A 27,541-nucleotide genomic window follows, 5' to 3' on the forward strand; every position below is an offset into this window, starting at 1 on the left:
CATTTATTACTTGGATCATTTGGTTTTTTTTGTGTGTGTGTGTGTTAAGTTTTTTGAGTTCTTTGTATATCCTGGAGATCAGTGCTCTGATGTGCAGGAGGTAGAGATTTTCTCCCTTTCTGTAGGCTCTCTCTTCACATTATTGATTGTTTCTTCTGCTGAGAAGCTTTTTAGTTTGAACCTTCTCATTTATTGATTCTTGATTTTATTTCTTGTGCTTTAGGAGTCTGGTGAAGGAAGTCAGGTCCTAAGCTAACTGATGAAGATTTGGGTCTACTTTTTATTTTTTTTCCATTAGGCACAGGGTCTCTGATCTAATTCCTAGGTCTTTGATCCACTTTGAGTTGAGTTTTGTGCATGGTGAGATATAGGGGTTTAATTTCATTTTACTGGATATAGATTTCCAGAACATTCTCCAATGAATGTTTTTGACGCCTTTGTCTAGTATAAGATAACTTTATTTATGTGAAATCCTCATCCTGTCTGGGTTTTTCAGTAAAAAGTTAGCATCATTTTGATTCAATTTCCTGATGCAATCCAGTTCTGTCTGGTGTTTTCAATGCCTCTCAGAGAATGCATATATATCATATATACAGATATTTCCTGTCTTACTTCAGGATTCTTCTCTTGAGATGTGTTGGCTAGGGCTGGCATGAGTGAGAGGACTGGGGTGAACTTGCTGTCACCCTTGCCACCAACGCAGTGATGAGTTAATTTGGCCAAACCTGTGGTCTCAATTCTCTTTCTTAGAGCAAATGATTTTCCCTGGAGGCTCCTCAGTCCTTCATCAAATAGACTTTTAGAAAATTCTATCTCAAAAGCCTTCCATACGTGCTAGAACATGTCTGAATCTCACTGTGAACTCAAGTTGGGTTCTATCCTGCATGCTGCAGTGTGGACTCACAGCTGGACCTCTGGCTCACCTGGAAAGTTGTTGTGAGAGCCACAGTCACTGGACACATATCAGAATAGTTGTTATTAATTTTCTCAAGTTTTAAATGGTTAGGAGCTTAGTGAGACCCTCAAACTCATAACCTCTATCTGATTTCCTTGGGGCTAAAAAATACCCACCTTTACTACAAATTTCCCTTACTCCAGCTAAGTAGAGCAGCTGGAAAGAATGCACGAAGGGCTGGTGCTTGACTGGAGTCAAGGTTTCACAGGTCTGACCTAGACCCGGCAGTAGAAGGGAGAAGGTGTGTTAGGTGCCTCCACTTTCCCTTTGGGTACCTCCATATAATTTTGTGACCTACTTTCCTGATCCCTGTCCCCGAGGGCTGCTTTCTGCCACCCATTCCTCACTTCCTTACTTAGAGACTTCTTGTTTTTTGTAGGCTCTCCCCCATCTTAGAAAAAAACTGAAATTTTACTTCTGTCAAATGAATCCTCTTTCCTTATTACCTTCCGAGTTAACCCTCTAGGATAACTGGGAAACTGTAATTCGGGCACTGTACACGCACTTAATAAAGTCTGTGATCTCAGGCTGTGGTAGAAGGCGCCCCAGGCGAGGCAGGCAATCTGACACTCATTTGTCACAAGGGATGGGTAGCTGTCCCCTTTTGCATCTCTGTCATCTAGAACAGTACCTTGTACCTAGTAAGCAACTCATTAATTAGTATGGGTTTATATTTTTAATTTTACTTTTGATTGGCACATAATAATTGCACATATTTATGGGAAACTAAGCCTCACCTCTATAGGGGGAGGTGGGTAGTGAGTGGTGAGTCAACTGGTACAATGTCAGATAAGATAAATAAGCTCCAGTGTTTCATTTCACAGTAGGGAGACTATAATGAAAAGCGACACAAATTTCAAAATAGCTTGAAGAGAGACTTATGAGTTTTATGGCCAGAAAGAAATGATAAATATTTAATGAAGGGATATGTTGTTTATCCAAATTTGATTATAACACAGTGTATGCATACATCAAAATATCAATAATTGTTTACAGAATGGATGTACCTGCTGAGAGTCTATCCCTGATTGGGTTCAACCAGAGAAGTAGAACCAATAGCAGATGTATGGTAAGAGATTTGCTGCAAGCACTTGGGTTAGGCATTTGTGGAGGCTGGTTAGCGTTTTCAATATCTGTAAGCTCTTTGGAAGAGCACACTGGAACTCTTGGCCTGGGCTGATACTGTTGACCAAGGATGGAATTTCTTCTTCAGGGAAGCCTCACCTCTGCTTTTAAAGGCTTTGCAATTGATTAAATCGGGCTGATCCAGGTTATCTTTGATAATCTCTCTCACTTAAAGGCATCCATTATGGATTTCATTCAGATCTACAAAGTACCTTTACATCCACACCTACATTAGGATCTGAAGGACAGGGACTATTGCCCAGTCAAGTTGACACCTCGACAAACTCTGACACTGATGCTCTGTTACCCTCTAGTTTCCTCTTTGGTGTCAACCATCTAGCTGATATACACTGGAAGATACGGACTGAATTCAACTCTGCTGATGTCCGGTTGCTTTAACCAAGTGCAAAACCCGGGCTACTTCAGTTGTCCATTGGTACCCAGAGGAAAGTGGTTATGTCAGCAAGGGAGCCAGAACACTAATTTCAGTGTTTTGACTCTGGTACAAGTTCTGTGAAGTCAGAGGGGGGGATGTTTTTTTTTTTTTTTCTCTTTGGTCCCTGTAAACATTTTATACTTGTTATGGTGGTTTAAATACTGGATTTGATCTTTTATTTGTGTGCCAGGAGGTTCACAGTGAATGAGAGGTGTGGTCTGTTAGGGAAAAGTGACTGTGGCTTGGCTTCTGTGCATCATCAGGGCACACACATGGTCTATAACACGAAATGCACCGTGTGGGGGCTCATTCTTGAGCTCTGAGTCCTACTCCCTGTGAAACAGTGGGCAGAGGTGGCGGGGGAGGGTGGCGGGGGAGGGAGTGAGGCATGGACGTAGAATGAGTTCCTAGTCCCAGTTTCTCATTGGTTCCATTTCTGTAATCTGCTCATTTCTTCACTACTCCGGACATATTTATTTAGTGTCAGGCCAGGCACAAGGCATTTAGAATTCAGGAGTGAGCAAGACAGATGTGTGCCCTGTCCCTTCAGCAGTAATCACGCTGGAAGTCTTTATTGAGGGCTACTATTTCCTGAGCATGTGGTTTATGATAGAGGAAATGGGGGATTAGTCTAGGTATGGTAGTCAGCTTTTTATCACCATGACAACACTATTTGACAAGAACAATGTAGAATAGGAAAAGTTTATTTCTGGCTTATGATTTCAGAGGTTCAGTCCATGGTCAGTTGACCGTGGCTCTGGGCCTGAGGTGGGCCAAAACATCATGGTGGAAAGGCATGGTGGAGGAAAGATGCTTGCCTGCCTATGTGGCAACCAGGAAGGAAAGACAGTGGGTTGAGGGCAGAGACGGATATAGTCTAGGGCCATGGTCCCAGTGGCTGCTTCCTCTAGCTACACCCCACCTGCCTATAGTTACCATTTAGTAATCCATTCCCGTTATTAATCCACCAAATGGATTAAGCCACTGATGAGGTTACAGCTTTCATCATTCAATCTTTAAAGCCCCATCTCTGAACCTTGCTTTGGGGGCCATGTTTTCAGAATATAAACTTTTTGGAGGGTACTTCATATCCAAATAATGACACTGGGTTAGAGTTAAGGAAACCCCTTGAGAAGTGACTGTTATTGATACCTTTCCTACTTTGGAGTCACATTCTGTCTGTGATCCTCTTTTCATCCATATTCATTCCCTTGGCTTTCTCAGACTGCACCTTGCTTCAGGCTCCTGTCTTCACAGATCTTCTTTAGCCTAATATTTCACTCAAGCTCATGTTTTGAACCTCTGGTTGCCTGATGGACACCTCCTCATGGAAGCCCTCATGAGCTCACGACATAACATCAGTGAAGAACTCAATTCTTCCATTATATTCTTCCTTCCCTTTTTCTGCATCTAATAATTTTGTCATCCTTCTTTTCTTTCGGGTCAAAAACTTTATCAACTTTGACCTACCATTTCTGTCATACCCACAAGTCCCATAGCCCTACCTCTATGATGTCTCCTATCCCTCCCATCACCTGCAATGCCCACTTGAACCATCATGGACCATTTTCTGGGAAGCTGTTCACCCTCCCTGCTTACAGTTTTCTCTCCACTTTAGTTCATCCTCTTTAGAGCCTTCAGAGCACATATTCTTTATAGAACTTGTTACTCTGTCACTCACAAGCCTTCAAGGTTCACTACTAAGATCCATAGCCAGATGCCTGGGTTCTTAACCTGATTCTGTCACTTCATACCTGGGTAACCTTGGGCAAGCCATTGACAACCCTGTATTGGGGTATTTCATCTGTAAAGTATTTGTTCCATCTCTGAGTGTGATGGGAATTAAATGAGTTCATGTGCAGTGCTTACAAAAGTGTCCAATATCCTATCAGTAGTCCATCTAGTAGATATATCAAGTTCCTTGTCTCTCCACATGTTTTCTTTCATACCTTGCCTTTTTGCTTTTATAGTTCTCATTCTATTTCTGATATTTCTGTTGTTTGCAAAATAGTCCACAAACTAGTGGCTGGATCTATATGAACTACATTACATGTGATATACTTGTCTTTCTTCATATTCCTCTAAAACAATATATATAAGACATACACATGCATATACATGCTAAACTAATATATGTATATATATGCATACATAGACTCATATATACCTATGATTTATGAATACTCTTGTGTTTATTAATTAATTGAATGTTTTGATGATGCTTCTAAATGGCAAATCTCTGCTTATTGTGTGATGAAAGATTAATTTTTGAAAACTATCCAGAGAATAGCATTCCATCTCTCTAATCATCAGAGATAATTTTGATTTGTTTTCCTTCAATGTCCCAGTCATTCTCATAAGGGTGGGCTGGGTTGACTGGTTTTAGTAAAAGTTACTAGTGGGCATGTTCTTAGGGCCTCTCTGTCCCCATGAAACGATCCCACTCAGAGACATGGAAAACCACTGAGATGAGCTCATGCAATTGATTTCTGTGATGAGAATAGCAAAATGGGGTAGTTCCAGGCACTTCAGGTTCACAGAGTATAATTAGGATTGTTCCTAAATCAAAGCCCTCTATAATTTCACCATTACGTGCATTCTTTAATTATGGGCTCTATTAGCCATTCTGCAATTAGATATAAAGACATTTTATATTTCAGTTCTGCAATTAGATATAAAGACATTAAATTTGGAGATATATCAACTCAAATGTACTCTCATGCTCTTTCCCATAAGCTACTTTTTTTTCTTTTTAAAGGTATTTTTATTGATGCCTCATAATGATTCCATACTCTACCTTTCAAGGAAAATTAATACATCATTAAAAAATTTACATATGAAAAGACTTTCTCAAAGGGCAGCTTGGGGAGCCAGTGAGTGTTTTCACAGGAGAGACCCTGATTCAGGAAGGACATGAGAACATCACTCTTTATATGTTCCCCCGCAGACTGAGCTGCTTTATGTCAGCTAGGCACCCCAATGGGGCTATAAAGGACAGGGAAGAACTCCCTTAATTCATATAGAACCTTATTCTCTTAACTGAGAAATGTTAAGGTGACATTAATGCTTAATGAGTCATGAGAGAGGAAAGAACTAATGTTAGGGCAATCCTGGCTTTTTGTTTTTCTTGTGACTTACTAAAAGATGAGCAGATGAGACATTTTGGATTCATGAGGTTTGTATTTTTGTATTTTTAATTTTGTATGGGCATTTGTTTATCATCTGTCTATTTTTTCTTCTATCATTATCTGTGCATGAGAGAGAAGGGAGGAAGTGGTGGGGGAGGGAGGGAGGGAAAGAAGTAGAGAGGGAGGGAGAGAGAGAGAGAGAGAGAGAGAGAGAGAGAGAGAGAAATTGCTTTATATTTTAACAGTGCAGACCTTGATTAAACTAGAATCTGTTATAAGAACTCTCGATAAATCATCTCTTTCTGCATTTCCCCCCTCTCTATGGCACTCTACTTAAAACAAAAGCACCCCACCCAAACCAGGCTAATGACAGAGTGTCCCCATGAATTATGCTATATCCATTTTATCAGACATATTCAGGCATTTAAACAACATCATCATTGACCATACTTCTTTGTATTTGTGAGGCATCACCAAGGCTTATATGGCCAGAACATATCCCCAGAATATACTGTAAATCTGTCTGATTCCCTTTTTCTCTAGTGCTAATGCCTCAGTTCAGACTGCCATATCTCAGTTCAGTTGCTCACCATGCTGATTCTTGCTTTTTCAGCTCCAGTGTTTGCCTCTCTTCATCTTTTCCCTCATTTTTAAAAAATTTATTGCTTTTCCACCAAGAACAATTATTATAAAAGATAAATTAGTTCAGAACACCCTCTTTCTTAAATATTTTCATTGAATAAAACTCAAGCTTCTTACCATGACATATCTGCTAAGGCTGCTATAACAAAATACCACAGACTGGGTAGCTTCTTAAAAAACAGAAATTTATTTCTCATAGTTCTCAAAGATGTAAAGTCCAAGATCAAGCATTGAAAGAATTTGGTGTCTGGTGAGGACTCCCTTCCTGGCTTGTAGATAGCTACCTTCTCATTGTATTCTCATGTGGCAGAGTGGGTAGGTAGAGGGGTTGGGGGGAGGAGAGGAAAAAAAAAAAGCAAGTTCTCGGTATCTCAGTGTTCTTGTTAGAGGGACACTAATACTATGATGCCAGTAGGGCTCAATCTATTTTAGTTAACGTTTTTGCTGCTGTGACCAAAAGACCTGAAAAGAGCAATTAAAGGAGGAATAGTTTATTTTGGGGCCTACAGTTTCAGAGGCCTCAGTTCACATATGGCTGACTCTGTTACTCTGGGCTGGAGTGGAGGTATAATATTAAGGTGGAAGAATGTGGTGGAGGAAAGCATGTTATGAGAGCCATGACCTACCTAATCAGTGGATTAATTTGTTGGATGGATAATATTTTGAGGGATCTGCTGCTGTACTGGGTGATAACTGTAGGCAGGTAGGGGGTGACTAGAGGAATAGGTCACTGGGGGTTTGCTTTGAGTGTTTTGTTTTTCGTCCCAGGCACCTTGCTTGCTCTCTCTGCCTCCTGGCTGTCGTGAGCTGAGCAGCTTTTCTTCACCCTGCTCTTCCGCCATGATTTTTTTTTTTTTTGTATTTTAAAACTTGTCTTTGCTTTAAGACTTTGATTTTCTTTCTTTCTTTCTTTTTTAATTGGTTGTTCAAAACATTACAAAGCTCATGACATATCATCTTCCATACATTTGATTCAAGTGGGTTATGAACTCCCCTTTTTTACCCCAAATACAAGTTGCAGAATCACATCGGCTACACATCCACATTTTTGCATAATGCCATATTAATGACTGTTGTATTCTGCTACCTTTCCTATCCCCTACTATACCCCCTCCCCTTCCCTCTCATTTTCCCTCTTTACCCCATCTGCTGTTGTTTAATTCTCTCCCTTGTTTTTTTTCCCCTTTCCCCTCACAAACTCTTATATGTAATTTTGTGTAACAATGAGGGTCTCCTTCCATTTCCATACAGTTTCCCTTCTCTCTCCCTTTCTCCCACCCCACTCGTCTCTGTTTAATATTAGTCTTTTCCTCATGCTCTTCTTCCCTGTTCTGATCTTAGTTGCTCTCTTTATATCAAAGAAGACATTTGGCATTTGTTTTTTAAGGATTGGCTAGCTTCACTTAGCATTATCTGCTCTAATGCCATCCATTTCCCTGCAAAATCCACGATTTTGTCATTTTTTAGTGCTGCGTAATACTCCATTGTGTATAAATGCCACAGTTTTTTAATCCATTCATCCATTGAAGGGCATCTAGGTTGATTCCAAAGTCTAGCTATTGTGAATTGTGCTGCTATGATCATTGATGTGGCAGTATCCCTATAGTATGCTCTTTTAAGGTCCTCAGGGAATAGACCGAGAAGGGCGATAGCTGGGAAAAATGGTGGTTCCATTCCCAGCTTTCCTAGGAATCTCCATACTGCTTTCCATATTGGCCGCACCAATTTGCAGTCCCACCAGCAATGTACAAGTGTACCTTTTTCCCCACATCCTCGCCAGCACTTATTGTTACTTGACTTCATAATGGCTGCCAATCTTACTGGAGTGAGATGGTATCTTAGGGTGGTTTAGATTTGCATTTCTCTGACTGCTAGAGATGGTGAGCATTTTTTCATATACTTATTGATTAATTGTATGTCCTCCTCTGAGAAGTGTCTGTTCAGGTCCTTGGCCCATTTGTTGATAGGGTTGTTTGTTATCTTATTGTTTAATTTTTTGAGTTCTTTGTATATTCTGGATATTAGGGCTCTATCTGAAGTGTGAGGAGTAAAAATTTGTTCCCAGGATGTAGGTTCCCTGTTTACTTCTCTTATTGTTTCTCTTGCTGAGAAAAAACTTTTTAGTTTAAGTAAGTCCCATTTGTTGATTCTTGTTATTAACTCTTGGGCTATGGGCGTTCTATTAAGGAATTTGGAGCCCGACCCCACAATATGTAGATCGGAGCCAACTTTTTCTTCTATCAGGCGCAGAGTCTCTAATTTGATATCTAGCTCCTTGATCCATTTTGAATTAACTTTTGTGCATGGTGAGAGAAAGGGGTTCAGCTTCATCTTGTTGCATATGGATTTCCAGTTTTCCCAGCACCATTTGTTGAAGATGCTATCCTTTCTCCATTGCATACTTTTAGCGCCTTTATCAAATATAAGAAAGTTGTAATTTTGTGGATTGGTCTCTGTGTCCTCTATTCTGTACCATTGGTCCACCTGCCTGTTTTGGTACCAGTACCATGCTGTTTTTGTTATTATTGCTCTGTAATATAGTTTGAAATCTGGTATCGCTATATCGCCTGATTCACACTTCCTGCTTAGAATTGCTTTTGCTATTCTGGGTCTTTTGTTTTTCCATATGAATTTCATGATTGCTTTGTCTATTTCTACAAGAAATGCCGTTGGGATTTTGATTGGCATTGCATTAAACCTGTAGAGAACTTTGGGTAGTATTGCCATTTTGATGATGTTGGTTCTGCCTATCCATGAACAGGGTATATTTTTCCATCTTCTAAGATCTTCTTCTATTTCTCTCTTTAGGGTTCTGTAGTTTTCATTGTATAAATCTTTCACCTCTTTTGTTAGGTTGATTCCCAAGTATTTTATTTTTTTTGAGGATATTGTGAATGGAGTGTTTTTCCTCATTTCCGTTTCAGAAGTTTTGTCGCTGATATACAGAAATGCCTTTGATTTATGCGTGTTGATTTTATATCCTGCCACTTTGCTGAATTCATTTATTAGTTCTAGTAGTTTCTTTGTAGACCCTTTTGGGTCTTCTAGGTATGGAATCATGTCATCTGCAAATATTGATAATTTAAGTTCTTCTTTTCCAATTTTTATGCCTTTAATTTCTTTCGTCTGTCTAATTGCTCTGGCCAGTGTTTCGAGAACTATATTGAATAGAAGTGGTGATAGAGGGCATCCCTGTCTTGTTCCAGATTTTAGAGGGAATGCCTTTAACTTTTGTCCATTCAGAATGATGCTAGCCTGAGGCTTAGCATAGATAGCTTTTACAATGTCAAGGTAAGTTCCTGTTATCCCTAGTTTTTCTAATGTTTTGAACATAAAAGGATGCTGTACTTTGTCAAATGCTTTCTCTGCGTCTATTGAGATGATCATATGTTTCTTATCTTTAAGTCTATTGATGTGGTGAATAACATTTATTGATTTCTGTATATTGAACCAACCTTGCATCCCAGGGATGAATCCTACTTGATCAGGGTGCACTATTTTTTTGATATGCTTTTGTATTCGATTTGCCAGGATTTTATTGAGGATTTTTGCATCTATGTTCATTAGAGATATTGGTCTGTAGTTTTCTTTCTTTGAAGTGTCTTTGTCTGGTTTTGGGATCAAGGTGATGTTGGCCTCATAGAATGAATTTGGAAGAGCTCCTTCTTTTTCTATTTATTGAAATAGCTTGAAAAGTATTGGTATTAATTCTCCCTTGAAGGTTTTGTAAAACTCCGCTGTATACCCATCCGGTCCAGGGCTTTTTTTGGTTGGTAGTCTTTTAATGGCTTCTTCTATTTCTTCCTTTGTTATTGGTCTGTTTAAACTGTGTGTGTCTTCCTGACTCAATCTGGGCAGCTCATATGACTTAAGAAATTTATCGATGTCTTCACTGTCTTCTATTTTATTAGAATATAGGGTTTTGAAATACTTTCTAATTATCTTCTGTATTTCTGTAGTGTCTGTTGTGATATTGCCTTTTTCATCCTGTATGTTAATAATTTGAGTTTTCTCTCTTCTTCTTTTCGTTAGCATGGCTAAGGGTCTGTCGATCTTACTTATTCTTTCAAAGAACCAACTTTTAGTTTTATCAAATTTTTCAATGGTTTTTTTGGTTTCGATTTCATCTCTGGTTTTAATTATTTCTTGTCTTCTGCTATATTTGCTGTTGTTTTGCTCTTCCTTTTCTAGGGTTTTGAGATGTAGTGTGAGTTCGTTTATTTGTTGGTTTTTTCTTTTTTTGAGGAATGAACTCCAGGAAATGAATTTCCTTCTTAGAACTGCTTTCATTGTGTCCCATAGATTCCGGTATGTTGTGTCTGAATTGTCGTTTATCTCTAAGAATTTTTTGATTTCCTCCTTTATGTCTTCTGTAACCCATTCATCATTCAGTAACATATTGTTTATTTTCCATGTGATGCAGGATTTTTCCTTCCTTCTTTTATCATTGATTTCCAGTTTCATTCCATTATGATCAGATATGGTGCATGGTATTATCTCCACACCTTTATATTTACTAAGAGTTGCCCTATGGCATAATATATGATCTATCTTTGAGTAAGATCCATGTGCTGCTGAGAAGAACGTGTATCCACTTGATGATGGTTGATATATTCTATATATGTCGGTTAATTCCAGGTTATTGATTGTGTCATTGAGTTCTATAGTTTCTTTATTCAGTTTTTGTCTGGAGGATCTGTCTAATGGTGAGAGCGGTGTGTTGAAGTCACCCATAATTATTGTGTTGTGGTCAATTTGACTCTTGAACTTGAGGAGAGTTTGTTTTATGAATGTTGCTGCACCATTATTTGGTGCATATAAATTGATAATTGTTATGTCTTGTTGGTGGATAGTTCCTTTTAACAGGATATGGTGTCCTTCTTTATCCCTTTTGATTAACTTAGGTTTGAAGTTGATTTTATTCGATATGCGTATGGCCACTCCTGCTTGCTTCCGAGGGCCATGTGAGTGGTATGATTTTTCCCAACCTTTCACCTTCAGCCTGTGTATGTCTTTTCCTATCATATGAGTCTCCTGAAGGCAGCATATTGTTGGGTTTGTTTTTTTGATCCAGGTTACCAGCCTGTGTCTCTTGATTGGTGAGTTTAGTCCATTAACATTTAAGGTTACAATTGAAATATGATTTGTACTTCCAGTCATGTTTATTTATTTATTTATTTTAGTTTGGCTAGTTTTTACTTTTTGATTTTTTCCCTCCCCCTTTACTGAGAAACCTCCCGCTGTTGGTTTTGGGCACTATTTTTCCATTCCTCTTCTTGTAGAATTTTGCCCAAAATGCTTTGCAGTGCTGGTTTTCTGGCTGCGAATTCTTTTAGCTTTTGTTTATCGTGAAAGATTTTAATTTCATTGTCAAATCTGAAGCTTAATTTTGCTGGATACAGTATTCTTGGTTGGAGACCATTATTTTTCAGCATTTGGAATACATTGTTTCAGGATCTTCTCGCTTTCAAAGTCTGTGATGAAGAATCAGCTGTTAACCTAATTGGTTTACCCCTGAATGTAATCTGCCTCCTTTCCCTTTTAGCCTTTAATATTCTCTCCTTGTTCTGTATGTTGGCTATCTTCATAATTATATGTCTTGGAGTTGGTCTATTACAGTTTTGGATGTTTGGGGTCCTGTAGGCTTCCAGGATTTGGCAATCCATTCCATCTTTCATCTCTGGGAAGTTTTCTAGGATTATTTCATTTAATAGGCTGTGCATTTCTTTGGTTTTAACCTCTGTGCCTTCTTGTATCCCAATGACTCTCAAATTTGGTTTTTTGATGAGATCCCATAACTCTTGGATAGATTGCTCATGAGATTTAAGTATCTTTTCAGTGTTGACTATACTCTTTTCAAGTTGATAAACTTTGTCTTCATTATCTGATGTTCTGACTTCTACTTGATCTAGCCTATTTGTAATACTCTCGTTAGCGTTTTCAATCTGGTTTATGGTTTCTTGCATTTCTAAAATTACTGTTTGGTTTTTTTTTTAAGATCTCTATCTCCTGGTAAAGCTCGTTCTTTGCAGTTTGAATTTGTTTGTTTAGTTCATTTTCAAAATATACTTTCAATTCTTGGACTTGCTGTCTCATGTCTTCTCTAAAATTCCGTTCCATCTGAGTTAGGTATGCCTTGATTTCTTTCCCTGTCCATGTTTCTGATGCTTCTAGGTCCTCCTGTAGATTTAAGTTGTCCTGCATTATCTGTAATCCTTTTTTCCCTTGTTTTTTCATGTTTTTCACGTTACTTTCCAGCTCTGTTTGACTGCTTTGAAACTGCTTTCTCCTATACATTTGTTTTGGCTTTGTTTATCTCTGTTGTCTCTCCTTTGTGGTGGGAGATTATGCTTATAGATGTTGGGCTTCATTGTACTTTAGAGCTGATTCATTCAATTTATAAAGGGCTTCTGGATTTTGTATGCATATAGTCGCTTTGTTTTTTATTCTTAGGACTTTAGGTTAGGTGCTATGCAGGTATAAGGGTTAGTATGTCTTGGCTACTTTAGAAGATTGCTCTACTGAAGGGGGATACTAACCGTCGATTGGATCAGGGTGTTGGTAGGAGCTAGGTATTTAGGAGCACTATAGACAGCTTCGAAACATTCACCTATTTGCATTTAGACAGTTACACGAAATGGAGGACGTAATGCTTGGGATTAAAGTTGGGGGGAAGGGGAAGGTAGGTGCTCTTGAAAAGAAAGAAGGAGAGGGAGATAGATAGCATAGAGGAGAATAGAAAGAGCAATAAAACTTGGAAGGTGAGAGAGAGAGAGGGAAAAGGGAGAGAAAAAAATAAAATGAAATAGGAAATAAAATTAGGTCTTAGAGATCCATTTTCTTCTCTTCCCGTAGGCAAAGCTGTGCCCTCCAGGCTGAGTTTTGCCCTCAATGTGTCAACAGCAATCCCTGTAAGGCGGTTCCTGGGAGTCTCTCAATCCTGTTGGTCCATAGCCGTTTCACTTCTATGGCCCCTCCTCCCCTTTCTCCTGCCAGCCAGCCAGGTCCTGCTCACCGGAGGCAGTTCCCCAAGGATTTGGTTACACTTTCAGCCCCACTGAGTGCTCTATTTCCCTAACGACTGAGCACTCTCTCTGTCATTCATCTAAGCCCCAGTGCTGTGGAGCTGTGGTCTGGGAGTCAATTGTTTAATTTTTCCGGACCCCTTTGGTGGGCACACCTTCGGAATCTGGCGGCTAAGACCATTGGTGTCGCTGCTGGTGGTAATAGGAGTTGGGGGTCGAGGATCCCCTCTGCTTCCCTCAGCCCCTACAGTCACAATCACACTGCTGGCGGTAGGAGGAGTTGGGGGTCTGGAGTGTCCTCTGTTTCCCTCTGCCCCTACCGTCACACCCTCTCAGTTCGCGGTTGGGGGAATTTGGGGGTGGGGAGTCTTCTCTGCTTCCCTCTGCCCCTACAGTCACGCCCTCATCACTGGCAGTAGGGGGAGTTGGGGGTCGAGAGTCCTTTGGCCCTTACGGTCACGCCCACGGAGAGATTTTGAAGTTTCCCGGTTGTTTGTATCTGATGTGGGTGGGAGTCACACACCTGCTAAAGTAGATTCCGCTGGAAAGGAATCTCTTTGGCCGAACTTTGGTGACTTCCCCTCTCTGCTATGGCAGGCCCCTGGCTCCTTGCCGGAGTGTCCGAAGGGAGGGGTGGAACTGGCTTGTCTCTGGTCTGACACAATCTCTGGTTTTAGTTCCCAGTTCGCTATTTCGTAAAGGCTTGGTTAGATTCCCTTCACGTGGTCTCAGGGGTGGGGAGCCGTTTGCCGGGTGGGCGGGGCTGTTAGCAGAGCCGGGAGGGCACAGGCCGTCTGCTGGGCCAGGTGGGGACAATTCTCGCTGCGCAGGCCACCGGGGGCCGCCTGTAGAGATGGGCAGCTGTGGCTGGGAGGCCAAGAGCCAGGTGGGCGGGGTGGCCTTTCGCAGAGTGGGCGGGGCCACCAGGAGAGCCGGGTTGGCAGGGGCCGTCTGCCGGCCGGTCGGGGACCCCTCTCGCCGAGCCGGGCGCCGGGAGGCTGCCTGTAGAGCCGGGCAGCTGCGGCCGAGTGGCTAAGATCCGGGCGGGCGGGGTGGCCCTTCGCAGAGCGAGAACGGAGCCTCCCGGGAGAGCCGGGATGGCGGGGTCGTCTGCCGCTCCGGGCCGCCGGTCGCCTGCAGAAGCGGCTGGTGGCCGCGGAATTGGACCTCTGCGCCCTCTGGGGGCCGCCTGTAGAGCTGGGCAGCTGCGGCCGCGTGGCTAAGAGCTGGGCGGGTGGGGCGGTCGATCGCAGAGTGAAAACGGAGCCTCCCGGGAGAGCCAGGATGGCGGGGGCCGTCTGCCGGTTTGGGCGGGCCGCGCAGCTCCGGGCCGCTGGCCGCCCGCAGAAGCAGCTGGTGGCTACGGGACTGGACCTCTGTGCCCGCGTGGCCGGCCAAGATCCACTTGTATGGGACAAACTGTCACTTCTAATAAACCTACCAATTCCCGGCAGGTCCCCTCTTAACGGAATTTTGTTAGAAGTTCCTCAGTAGGTAGACTGCAGCTGTTCCAATGGGTCTTTCTGATCCCGTTAATGTGGAGACATTGGAATCGCTGCTTCCTCGCCGGCCGCCATGTTGGATCCTCCCGCCATGATGTTTTATTCACCAGGGGCGCACAGCAGGGCAGGCAGCCTACTTTGGACTGAACCTATGAAAGCCAAAGTAAACTTTTTATCCTTTACGTTGTCTTGTTGTGTATTTTGGTCACAATGATGAAAAGTGGACTAACACAATAGGTAACCAACAAACAGGGTAAAGTGTGACACTTCTCTTCTGGGGACAACAGACCACTCATTGTACTTTACTGTTTTACCAAAAAAATCTCTGTCTTTTTTTTAATCAATTTTCAAAAATCTTAATTTTTTTCTTTTTAATTAACATATAATTACATAAGCATTCACAGGGTTTAGTGTGACAGTTTAATACATATATACAATTCATAATAATCAAACCAGGGTAATTAGCATTTCCATCTTCTCAGACATTCATCATTTCTTGTGTTGGAAACCTTCAAACTCCTCTCTTCTAGTTCTTTATAAAATATAAAATTAGCTGTTGTAAACTATCGGCACCCAACTGTGCAAGAGAATGCTAGAACCAATTTTCCTATCTGTATTTTGATACCCATTGTCTGGTCCTCCTCCATTTACTCCCATTCCTGACCACTGTTCCAGCTCAACATCTACGAAATCAACTTTAAACTTCCACATGAGTGAGATCATGCAGTATTTGTCTTTCTGTGCCTAATTTATTTCACTTAACACAATGTCTTCTAATTTTATCCATGTTGTTGCAAATGACAGGATTTTATTCCTTTTTATGATTGAATAATAGTTTTTTTTTTTTGGTGTGTGTTTGTGTGTGTGTCATTTTCTTTATCCAGTCATCCTTCTGTGGACACTTAAGTTATTTTCCTTTCTTAGCTATTGTGAATAGTGCAGCAGTGAATGTGAGAGTACAGATGTCTCATCAACATGCTGATTTTCTTTCCTTTGGGTACATACCCAATGAGTGGCATACTGGTAGTCCTATATTTCATTTTCTGAAGAACTTAAATAGTATTTTCCTTGATTTAGTGTGTGTGTGTGTGTGTGTGTGTATGTGTGTGTGTATTTCTGGGGTCTGAATCCAGGGGCCACTCTACTATTGAACTATATACCCAACCCTTTCCTTATATTTTATTTTGAAACAAGGTCTCACAAAATTTCCCAGGATGGCTTCAAACTTGTTATCCTCTTCTCTCTGCCCGAGTAGTTGGGATTACAGATGTGTACCACTGTGCCTGGTTTTTCCAGTTCTTTTAAGCAGCATAATTCAATCAGAAGTTTGAATTCAAGTCCTACTTTTGTTACTTACTAGTATGGCAGAGCATTGTATGAAGATTATTTACTACTTGCTAATTGCTTTGTAATTATTGTTGATAATGCTACTATCAATGTTGGAAAACCTCATCTTGAGCTTCCACTCTAGGAGCACCTTAACTGTGAGGAATAGAGCCCACACCACATTTTAATGACTGCAATCAGAGAAGAAACACTGCTTGCACAGCAAGTGCTTTCTGAAATATTCTCATGGTCAGGTGCTGGGGATGTGGAATAATATGGAGATCACAGGGTTCTGGGGTTGGGCATGTAAACCAGAGAGTAGAAGAAGAGATGTGAGTGATGGTACAGCATTCACCAAAAGCTGAGTGGGACCAGTATCCATTCTACGGTGGGTGGTGGAAAGGGAAGGATGGTGAGTATATCAGAGTCCAAGGTGAGTTTTAACAGTCAAAGGAATGAATAAGCAAGGGCTTGGGGCTTGCAAACGGGCCTAAAGCTTTTAAGGAACTGCCCTTTTTCAGGCCTGCTGAAGTATGTGTTTCAAAGAAATATCAGAAGCAAAGCTTTCTATTTTTAAGCATCTTGCTAAGTTGCCTAGTTAGATAGTTGAGACCTAAAGTTGGAACTCAAATCCAAAGACTTTAACATTGTAGGTATTTGGCTAATATTTGTTTAATGGATAGCTCTGAGGCAGGAAGGAGCTTGAGATATTGGGAGAGGCAACATCATGGGGGTCTTTTTTTGTCATGCTGGAATACATAAGAGGGAGTAAACAGATAAATGGTCAGTGGAGTTTTCTTTAAGCAGGGAAATGACTTGATCAGTTTGAATTTTAGAAAAATCCCTTCTTTTACAGAACACTGGATGAATTGGTAAGAATAAGACTGTAGCCATGAGCATATACAGGAAAGGTAATAGCATGTGGAAGGAACAGAAAATGTAGACAGAAAGGGTATTCAGATTGCCATAGTAACTCAGGGAGAAGTCCTAGGCCTGGTCTGTCAGGCAGAGAAGCAGAGACATAGAGGTGCAGTCACACTGTGGTGACTGATTGGAATGTTCAAGTGAGCTTGGTTAAGTTGCACGTGTGTGTGTAAGTGTATGTGCATGCAGGCATGCGAGGTAGTGAGCTGGGTTTTGTGTGAATGTACACTAGTGAAATGTGTGCATCTGTGCGTAGGCAAGTGAGTTGAAAAATATGTGGTGTGTGTGTGTGTGCACTTGAGTTGGGATGTGTATGTGTGTGACTGGAGTGTGTGTGTCTTGGAATGCAGTGTGGCTAGTGTTTTGGAATAAGTGTGTGTCCATGAGTGCAAGTGAGCAGTTAAAAACTATCTAATACTTTTTTTTATTTGGCCTAAAGTTTCATGCTGTACTTCTTATGCCTAACTCCTGATCACGTGCAGAAATGGACAGAGTAAATCCTTCCTGACTGACTTAGCTGTTAATTGCTTCTTCCTTATATTCACACAGTACCTTTCTCCATATACTTGTAAGACCTCTATTGTTATTAGTTTATATGATACTCCCCCTTGCTAGCCTGTGAATTCTTTAAGTTGACAAAGTGTGCCATGTATTGTTCTATCCAAATCTACCTTATTGAGGCACACAATAGATTCTCAGCCAATGTGTATTAAATAAACTAAAGAAAAAAAACCCCACACATTTAACATAAAGCCTTCAAAAGTAAAATCTCATTATTGCCTCCTGCATCTTTTGGAAACAATAGCAATAACAATCGCTATTTATTAAGAATCTATTGTGTGCTGGGCACAGTGCCAAGTACATTATATGCAATCTTAAAAAAAGAAAAAAGCCCCAAACCTAGGCAATAAATATTATCAACTGCCTTCTACAAATGACAGCAGCAAAGTTCACTATGGTTAAGTCACTTGCCAAGTTGCACAGCTAGGTTGAGAGCCAAAATCAGATCTCAAAAGTGTATGCTTTTAACATGCTCTAGAACCTTCCATTCCCTATGATACCCTTTGACCAGCTTTCTGTTTCTTGCACTAATGGAAAAGTCACTGCTCTCTCTTTGGGATATAAAAGGGTATAATCTGGTTAAAAGGAACCAGTGTTTCCTTTGTGCTCAAGGGGGTCTGCCCAATCATAGGATGTTAATTCAAACCAGTATTATCTGAGAGATGTGGCCAGTTTGGATTTGCTCAAGCTCTGGATGCTGTGAACTGGATCCCAGGAGTGTACAAGAAATGATAATAGTTCCACTTGAGATCCAGGCCCACAGTGGGTCAAGGATAGAGATTCCCCTTCCCTCAAAATATTGGCTTTTTCTTTTCTTTCCCAAGGATTTGTAGGATGCCATCTATCCCATGGGGGAACCACTTCCAAATGCTGCTCTATTACTGAGTGGAAATTTTCAAATATATGAAGGGTTTGCTCTTTCCAAATTCTGTGTTGTGACTTTCATGGGCTTTAAGTAAAAGTAAGGCATTCAATGAATATTTTATTATTATCATTTTTTTGGTACTGGGGATTAAACACAGGGGCACTTAACCACTGAGCCACATCCCCAGCCTTTTTGTATTTTATTAGAGACAGGGTTTCACAGAGTTGCTTAGTGCCTCACTAAGTTGCTGAGGCTGGCTTTGAACTCGAAATCCACCTGTCTCCACCTCCTGAACCATTGGGATTACAGGCGTGTGCCACTGCGCCCAGCAAAATTTTATTTCTTGATATGTCTTAATTGACTAGTTTCTCTGTAAAGCTCTGTTCATAGATAAGCATCAGGTGATTGTTCCAGACTCTTTATGTCTTTTTATTTTTCTTCATTTCTTTTCCAAATGAGTTTTTCATTATTTTGGTAATCCTAGAACAGAGACCTTTTCTTACTTGAACAAATAGGGACATTCTAGAGAGGTCTTCTAGCTCTAGATGATTCATGAACATGTCCTTTTTATTTAGTATATTAGAACTGAAGAGCAACACTCAAGCAGCGTTTAACTTGGGGATCCTTTAGAAGCAAGCAAAATAGGGAGGTGTGAAATTTGGGGCCTTTAGTGATTTCAGGGCTTCACGAAGGTATCTTGTGTCTAAAATTCCTCCCCGTCCACTGTATATGACTTTCATTCTCTCAACTTTTGGCTTTCATATCTACTCAAAAATACAGCTCTTTGTTGCCTCTTTCATGTTATATTATTTCTACTTAATATGTTGGGGCTTGAGCAAATTTATTTGTTCTCTAAAACATTTTTTTTTAAATTTTATAGAGGGAAAATCATGGTAAAGTTTGTCAACTTGTAGGGAATTGGGAAAGTAAATGTGTTAAAATTTAAAGTCAATAAAGATCGTTTGCTGGGGAGACACTGAGCTCAGCTTCCTAGACAGATCTTTCCACATGTAATAGCAGCTAAGAACATGGCTCTGGCACCAAACTAGCTGAGTTCTTTTACCTACTAATTGCGTGATCATGGTAAGGTTAAGTAACTTAGTTGAACCTTAGTTTACCTATGTGTAAATTATAATAATTACAATTCCTATTTCATAGGGTTGCTGTATTAAATGAGGCAATGTATATAGAGTGCCAAGAATAGTATATGACAGACAGTAAACACTGATTAAAATGGTTATTATTATTTGCTTGCTAAAGTTCTGTCTTCCCTCAAATATCAACTTCTGTCAAGTGAACCCTCTGGGATTTAATACTAGAAATTTAGGCTTGCAGGTAGAGCTGGGTGGAACCTTAGAGATCATCTAATCCAAACCCCTCTTTTCTGAATGAAGAAACACAAGTCATTGAGGAATTAGGAAGCAGTCTGAAATCTGTTGTCTGGAGCACATTTCTTTTACCCGGAAGGACTGAAGGAGAGGGGAAGTAACTTTTTAGAGGTGATCTTGTATCTCCCCATAAAGACCTCAAACTGTTATAAAGTTTTAGAGAAGTTCCTGAGATGACAGAGTAGGTTGTGTTCAAAGAGTAGTGAGGTAGAAAACCTGGTCTGTCTCTGGTCACTTTGGTGAGGTGAACTCAGTGAAGTCTGAGAATCCTGGAGACCAGTGGATCAAGGCAAGTGTCCTGAGAGGTGTTGAAGGAATTCCATATGGAGAGAGAAACATGCAAATTCTCAAGAGATCCTGATCAACATCTTATTTTTAAGTCGAGAACTTGGGTTTATTTTTGTCAGGATGGTTCCTAAAGTGCTAAGACCTATTCTTAGTAAGAATGGCACTTGCTAGCTCATTTCTTTCTTGTCAAAAGCTTCATTTAGTTCAATGGCCTTAGAGGTATTTAGAATGGTATTTAGGAGAATGGACTCCTTTACGAAAGCGTACAAATAATATTTTAAAAAGTGTAAAAATAATACAACCCAGCCTTAGAGGTTTTTTGTTTTGTTTTGGTGGGGTGGGGGAGGAGAGGATTGACTCATAGTCCTATCAACTGAACACATTCAAATCATTTTATACAAGCACACATATTTTTTTTTATAAAGTTGAAATTATAGAGCCAAGACATTTCTAAGAAAACTCAAGTTCAGTCAGGGACTTACTGATTATCCCCGGGGAAGTCAGTCTGGCTTCTTTTCTTGGGAGGAGTACCATGACCTTACCAATGTGAGTATCCACATCTGCTTGTTTTTGTGATGCAGTGAATGAAGAGAACACTGTCTGGGCCAAAAGATTCAGATTGAAACCAGACCTTATGCCTGGGCTCTACTTCCCATTTTGCTGGATAACCTTGAGAAAAGGGTCTTAACCTTCCTGGATGTAGTTTTTAGCTTTTATAAAACAGATTGCTGCATGTCAGTTTGTTTAAAGTGTGCTGTGCTCAGCCTTGGCACGCAGGCAAAAGGTTTCTACAAATTCAGGGTTCAGATATTATCTACATAGTCTTTCCTTGAAGTTTGATTGATTGATTTATACAACTTAAAACTGTGAATTGACTGAACTTCTTTGGTTGCCTGTGTTTTTTCATGATTGTCCCTTGGTCCACTCCTCTCTGTAGTGACAGAGGTAATTTATCAGATCATTTTTTCCTTCTCTCTTTCATGAATTAGGCCATCAGCCTCACTCAAATTCCAAGAAACAATGCATGAATGATGTGGGTGGCAGTACAGTGTCCAAGTCTGTTCAGTTTATTAAAACAAGCTATATAGAAAGGACGACTTAAAAGAAACAGACATTTATTTCTCAAAGTTCTGGAGGCTGGAAGTCCTAGATTGAATGTCAGCAGATCTGGTACCTGGTAAGGACTGCTTTCTGGTTTACAGATAGAGATTTCTTCCTATGTTCTTACATAGTAGAAGGTAAAAGGGAGCTCTCTGGGTCCCTTCTTTTTTATTTTTTTAAGGTGAACACAATATCTTTATTTTATTTTTATGTGGTGACAAGAATTGAATCCAGTGCCTCATGCACGCTAGGCGAGCCTCTACCACTTGAGCCACATCCCCAGCTCCTCTGGGTCCCTTCTTAATCCCTTGAGGTCATTCACCTCCCAAATGCCCCAACTCCAAGAACTGCCACATTGGGGTTTAGGTTCCAACATAAGAATTTGGGCAGAACATAAACATTGATTCTAGCAGGGAACATGAACATTCTGTCTGTTCACAGCACAGGAATGCTCCCAGCTGAAGTGAGCCGTGAATTGTGTGTAGACACCTCCAGTCCTCTACTCTGAGTCATCTTATAAGCTCCTTCATTTCAAGGGAGGAAGGTTAATTTTGGGCCCCCTTTGAAGCATTTAGGTGACTCCTGCCAAAAGGATAGGACTGAGCTATAATCACATGAGATGCCTGGTCATGCCTGTAAGTCTACTTTGGACCAGACCCAAGGTGTTGCCCTATGTCCCTATCCAGCCCACTCCCTCTTCTTTCCTGAAGAAATCCACAGTGAGGGTGGAGGCGGGAGATCAGTGTTTATCTTGGTGGGCCTCCCTTGAGTTGGACACTGCTGCTCTGTTTTCTTAGGCTGAGATCTGGCCCTCCTTTTTTAATTGGCCAGGGACTCTTTTCTGGCCATGTGGCCTGACAGTGATTTTTGTCCCCCGCCCACTGCCCTAAGCTTTCTGGGATCCTGTGGAGTGCACTGACATACCCTGCCTGCTTGAACCTAGCAGTATCAACAGTCAGCCATGACTGGTATGTATGGTTGTAAATATTATCAAGTCAAAGTCCTATACGGTAAACTGGAACCTCACTTCTCTCCCAAGTGGGGCTGGAGCTCACTGAGGAGGTGTACATGTTAGAATTAGTGCAGTCTTTGCCAAACTCAGCTCTAGGATTGATAATGAAATAGCCTTGCTTGCTGGCTGGCTCAGGCTGGTGATGCATGCTGGGTGCAAGCAAGAACATTGGAGTGCAACTGGACTCAAATTCCAATTCCACTGCTTCCTGGGTATGTTAACTTCAGCAGATACCTTTACCTCTTTGTCTTACCAGTACTGTGTTATAACCAGTTACACCACTGGAGCTCCTACTTTTACCTCCCTCTGTCTCAATTTCCTTCATTAGGGAATGGGCATATTTTGAGGATTTTGAGAATATTGTTTTGAGGATTAAATAAACTCATACGTTAGGCTGAAACATGTATAATTACTATATTTTTTGTACCTATAAAAATGACAGAGACAACAGAATTCTTTAAAAACATGATCCATCTACATGCTGTCTGTAAAGAACTCCCTTTAAATATAAGGATACAGGTATGTCAAAAGAAAAGTGACGAAAAAAAGCTGTATGATACAAATTTTAAACAGAAGAAATCAGGAGTAGCTATACTAATGGGCATGGAATATCTCAACAAAATATTAGCAAATTGAATGGAACCATGTATACAAATAATTACATACAAGTGAGGTTTTTTCCAGTTATGCAATACTGATTCAATGTAAAAAGTAACATGATCATATTAATTGTCTCAAAAATATAATTTGACAACATTCAACATCCATTCATGATAAAATCTCTCTGCAGTTAGAAATAGAGGGGAATAGCATCAATTTGATAAAAAGCCTCTTTTAATAAAATCGTGGCATTTGCAGGTTAATGGATGGAGTTAGAGAAGATAATGCTAAGTGAAGTTAGCCAATCCCCCAAAGCCAAATGCTGAATGTTTTCTTTGATATAAGGAGGCTGATTCATAGTGAGACAGGGAGAGGGAGCATGGGAGGAATAGACAACTCTTGATAGGGCAGAGGGGTTGGAGGGGAAGAGAGGGGCATGGGGTAATTAATGATGGTGGAATGTAATGATCATTATTATCCAAAGTACAGGTATGAAGACACAGAAGGGTGTGAATATACTATGTATACAACTAGAGATATGAAAAAATTGTGCTCTATATATGTAATAAGAATCACAATGCATTCTTCTGTCATATATAAATAAAAAATTTACATAAAAAAGCCTCTTTAAGGAGTCTATAGTTAACATTATACTTAATGATAAAATGCTCTCTCCCTAAGCCTGGGCTGGAGGCAAGAATGCCTGCTTCTGTCATTCATATTCAATATAGTGCTGGAAATTCTAGTCATTGGGGGAAAAAAAATCAAAGGCATACAGATTGGAAAGTAGGAAGTAAATTTATATTTGAAGATGACATGATCACCTACATAGAAAATCTCAAGAAATGTCTAAAAAATCCTCCTAGAACTAATAAATGGGTCCAGCAAGCTCATTGGATATAAAAATAAATTGTATTTTTTAAAAAACAAAGTTCAGGTTTTTAAACTTTCTTTTTTTTATATCTTTATTTATTTATTTATTTTTATGTGGTGCTAAGGATCGAACCCGGGGCCTCACACGTGCTAGATGAGTGCTCTACTGCTGAGCCACAATCCCAGTCCAATAAATTGTATTTCTATAGTTCAGTAATTAATATGTGGATGTCAAAATTAAAAATCAATTATCATTTATAATCCCTCAAAAATATTAAAATGTTCTCCAGTTCCATCCATTTGCCAGCAAATGATACAATTTCATTGTTCTTCATAGTTGAGTAAAACTCCATTGTGTGTATACCACATTAAATTAAAAATCCATTTGTCTATTAGGGGACATCTAAGCTGGTTTTATAACTTGGCTATTGTTAATTGTGCTACTATAATATTGGTATGCATGTATCACTATAGTGTGCAAATTTTAGTTCTTTTGAATAAATATCAAGGAGTGAGATAGCTGGGTCATATGATGGTTCCATTTCTAGTTTTCTAAGGAATCTCCATTCTGCTTTCTAAAGTGATGGCACTAGCTGGCAGCCACCAAGAAAACATGAGTGTACCTTTTCCCCCATATCCTCACCAACATTTATTGTTATTTGTATTCTTGATGATTGCTATGCTATCTACAATGAGATGAAATCTCAGTGTGGTTTGATTTGTATTTCCCTGATTACTAAGGATGTTGTACATTTTTTAAAAATATACTTTTTGGCCATTTGCATTTTTTCTTTTGGGAAATATCTGTTTAGTTCATTTGCCCATTTATTGATTATTATTTTTTGTGTTAATTTTTTGAATTCTTTATATATTCTGGATATTAATCTCCTATCAGAAGAGTAGTGGCAAAAGATTTTTTCCCATTATGTAGGCTTTCCCTTCATGTTTTTAATTGTTTCCTTTGCTGTGCAGAAGCTTTTTAATTTGATGCCAACGCACTTATTTCTTTAGCTTTAGATTATGTTGAAGTGTTGACCCTGTGTATTCTCCTAGCAGTTCCAATGCTTATGATCGAATTCCTAGGTCTTTGATCCATTTTGATGTGTGTGTGTGTGCGTGTGTGTGTGTGTGCAGACTGAGAGATAAGGATCTAGTCTTATTCTTCTACTTATGGATATCCAGTTTTCCAAAAACTATTTGTTTAAATACAGGCTTTTCAATGTATAGTTTTGGTACCTTTGTCAAAGATCAGCTGATTGTATCTGTGAGGGTTTCTCTCTGTCTTCTATTCCGTTGATCTTCATGTTTACTTTTATACCAATAGCAAGTTGGTTTCATTACCGTTACTCTATACTGTAATTTAAAATCAGATTCTCCCATCATGTACAACCATAAGACTGGAATCCCAATTAAAATAAGATATACTCCATATTTACATAAATATATCAAAATATGCTCTACTGTAATGTATATCTAAAAAGAACAAATAAAAACAATACATGCAAGGAATCTGATTTCAATTTTTATTTCACCCTCATGTTTCTCTCTTCCTCCCATCACCTATTCTCCTTCTTCTACTCCAGTGATCTTCCTATCACTTCTTTATTTATTTTCTTTTGATTGGTGTGTGTGTGTGTGTGTGTGTGTGTGTGTACGCACACACACACACACATATATATGTAAAATTCCCTTTGATATATTTATATATGCATATAAAATGATTTTGTTAAATTCATTCCCTATTTCCTCTCCTTCCACAACTTTATTCCCCCTCTCTCATTTTCAACTCCATTGATCTTCCACATATATTGATCATGTTTGATAACCCCTTTTCTAGCATCACTCTTATTGCTCAATATTGCTTCTGCTATTCTTGGTCATTTGTTCTTCTATATGAATTTTAGTATTGTTTTTCTATTGCTGTGAAGAATGTTATTGGTATTTTGATGAGGCTCACATTGGATCTGTAGATACTTTTGGGAAAATGTCTATTTTGACAATATTGATTGTGCCTATCCAAGCATACGGGAGGCCTTTCCATCTTCTGAGGTCATCTTCAGTTTCTTTCTTCAGAGTTCTATAATTTTCATGATAGAAGTCTTTCACCTCCTTGGTTAGATTTGTTGCCAAGTAGTTTTCTTTGTTTGTTTGTTTTTGAGGCTATTTTGAATGGAGATGTTTTTCTGATGTCTTTTTCAGCAGATTCATTATTGGAGGATAGGAAAACTATTGATTCTTGAAGAACAAAGTGCTAAGTGAAATAAACCAGACTCAGAAAGTCAGGGATTAAATGTTTTCTCTCATACACAGGAGCTAGATAGAAATAAGCAATTTTTAAAATGGACATCTCAGGAAAGTAGGAGGGAGAATTGTAGAGAAGAAGAAGAAGGGGATCAAAGGGGAAGGACGAAGCTTGGGAAAGGAGAGGAACTATGGAATTAAATTGACCAAATTAGGCTATGTGTGTGTGTGTATGAATATATTACAGTTAATTTCACTTTTATGTATAGTTATAATGCACTACTTTAAAAAGCATAATAAGTAAATAAAAGGAAGGCCAATAGAGTAATGAAAGGGAATCAGGGAGAGTGAAGAGAGGGAAAGAAGTACTGGGCATGGAAGGGGAGCAAATTGTGTTATATGCATTTATGAATATGTCATAATGAACCCCACTGCTATGTATAAGTATAGTGCACTGGTAAAAACATTTTAAAATGCTTAAATGTAAATATACCAAAGTATGTTCAGAACTTATACACTGAAAATTTTAAAACCTAATAGAACAAATCAAAAGAAGATCTCAGTAAGTGGAGATACATACTGTGTTCTGGGAATTACTCAACATAGTGAAGATATGGTAAAGATGTAATTCTCCCCAAATCAAATATATAAGTTTAACATAATTCTCACCAAAATCTTAGTAATTTTTTTGTGGACATAAACAGCATTATTCTATGTAATATTACATGTAAATTCATGCAGTATGAGTCCTTGAGAACTCTGAAACACACACACACATAAGTGGAATACAGAAAACACATGTGCACGCATACACACACATACAGCACCCTTAGCACCAAAGCCATCTGTGTGAATACTACAATAAATACCCATGATTAAAACCAAGCAAGAAAATTTGAAATCTGTATAAGTATTAACACTCAAATTTGAACTGGGTCATAAAAAAAATTCCCTCTTAAGCTCATGATGCAGTATAGATGATTGGTCAGAAGTGCAAATTCAAGGGACAGACTGCCTGGGTTTAAATCACAATTTCCCTCCAAAGCACCTATGGTAACACAGGAGGTAAAATGTTTACAGTATGAGAGCTGTAACCTAGTCAGATCATCCTAGTTTGAACGGACTGACTGGGTGGTAACTGTGGTCAGATGGGGTGTGGCTGGAGGAAGCCTGTCACTGGGGACATTCCTTGGAAGGTTCATTTTTCTTGCAGGCACTTCCTGCCCTCTCTCTGCTTCTTAGCTGCTATGAGCTGAGCACCTTTTCTCTGCCATGCTCTTCCACCATGATGTTCTGCCTCACCTCAACTCCAGAGTGGAATTGATGGTCCACTGTGGACTGAACCTTCTGAAACTAGGAACCCAAAACCAATTCCATCAAGTTGTTCTGATTAGGTATTTTGGTCCCAGCATTGAGAAGTTGACCAACATATAAATTTTTGAGAGGATTTGATCTTTTCAGGTTTTCCCAGCTGTCTTCTGGGAGCCAATAACTCTGAGTGTTCTAGTCCCAGTTTTCATTGTAACTTCCTGTGATACCATGAGGGTGG

The 27,541-nt window shown here is 39.7% G+C and overlaps 1 protein-coding gene across 5 annotated transcripts in view; it reads left to right on the plus strand.

Annotated features, from left to right (window-relative positions):
- Positions 1-27,541, plus strand: part of DDR2 (discoidin domain receptor tyrosine kinase 2) — a 162,985-nt gene that overhangs the window by 39,339 nt on the left and 96,105 nt on the right. For 2 of the 5 annotated variants that reach the window (XM_081307616.1, XM_081307615.1), the window contains exon 3: positions 1,952-2,024. The exons of the other annotated variants lie outside the window; for them this stretch is intronic. In XM_081307616.1, the coding sequence (XP_081163742.1) occupies positions 1,953-2,024 (72 nt within the window). In that variant the 5' untranslated portion in view covers position 1,952. The remainder of the gene's footprint in view (positions 1-1,951; positions 2,025-27,541) is intronic. 5 annotated transcript variants of the gene reach the window in all.

The sequence above is a fragment of the Spermophilus citellus genome, assembly GCF_964194105.1.
Source record: "Spermophilus citellus genome assembly, chromosome: 9".
NCBI classification, from domain to species: Eukaryota; Metazoa; Chordata; class Mammalia; order Rodentia; family Sciuridae; genus Spermophilus; species Spermophilus citellus.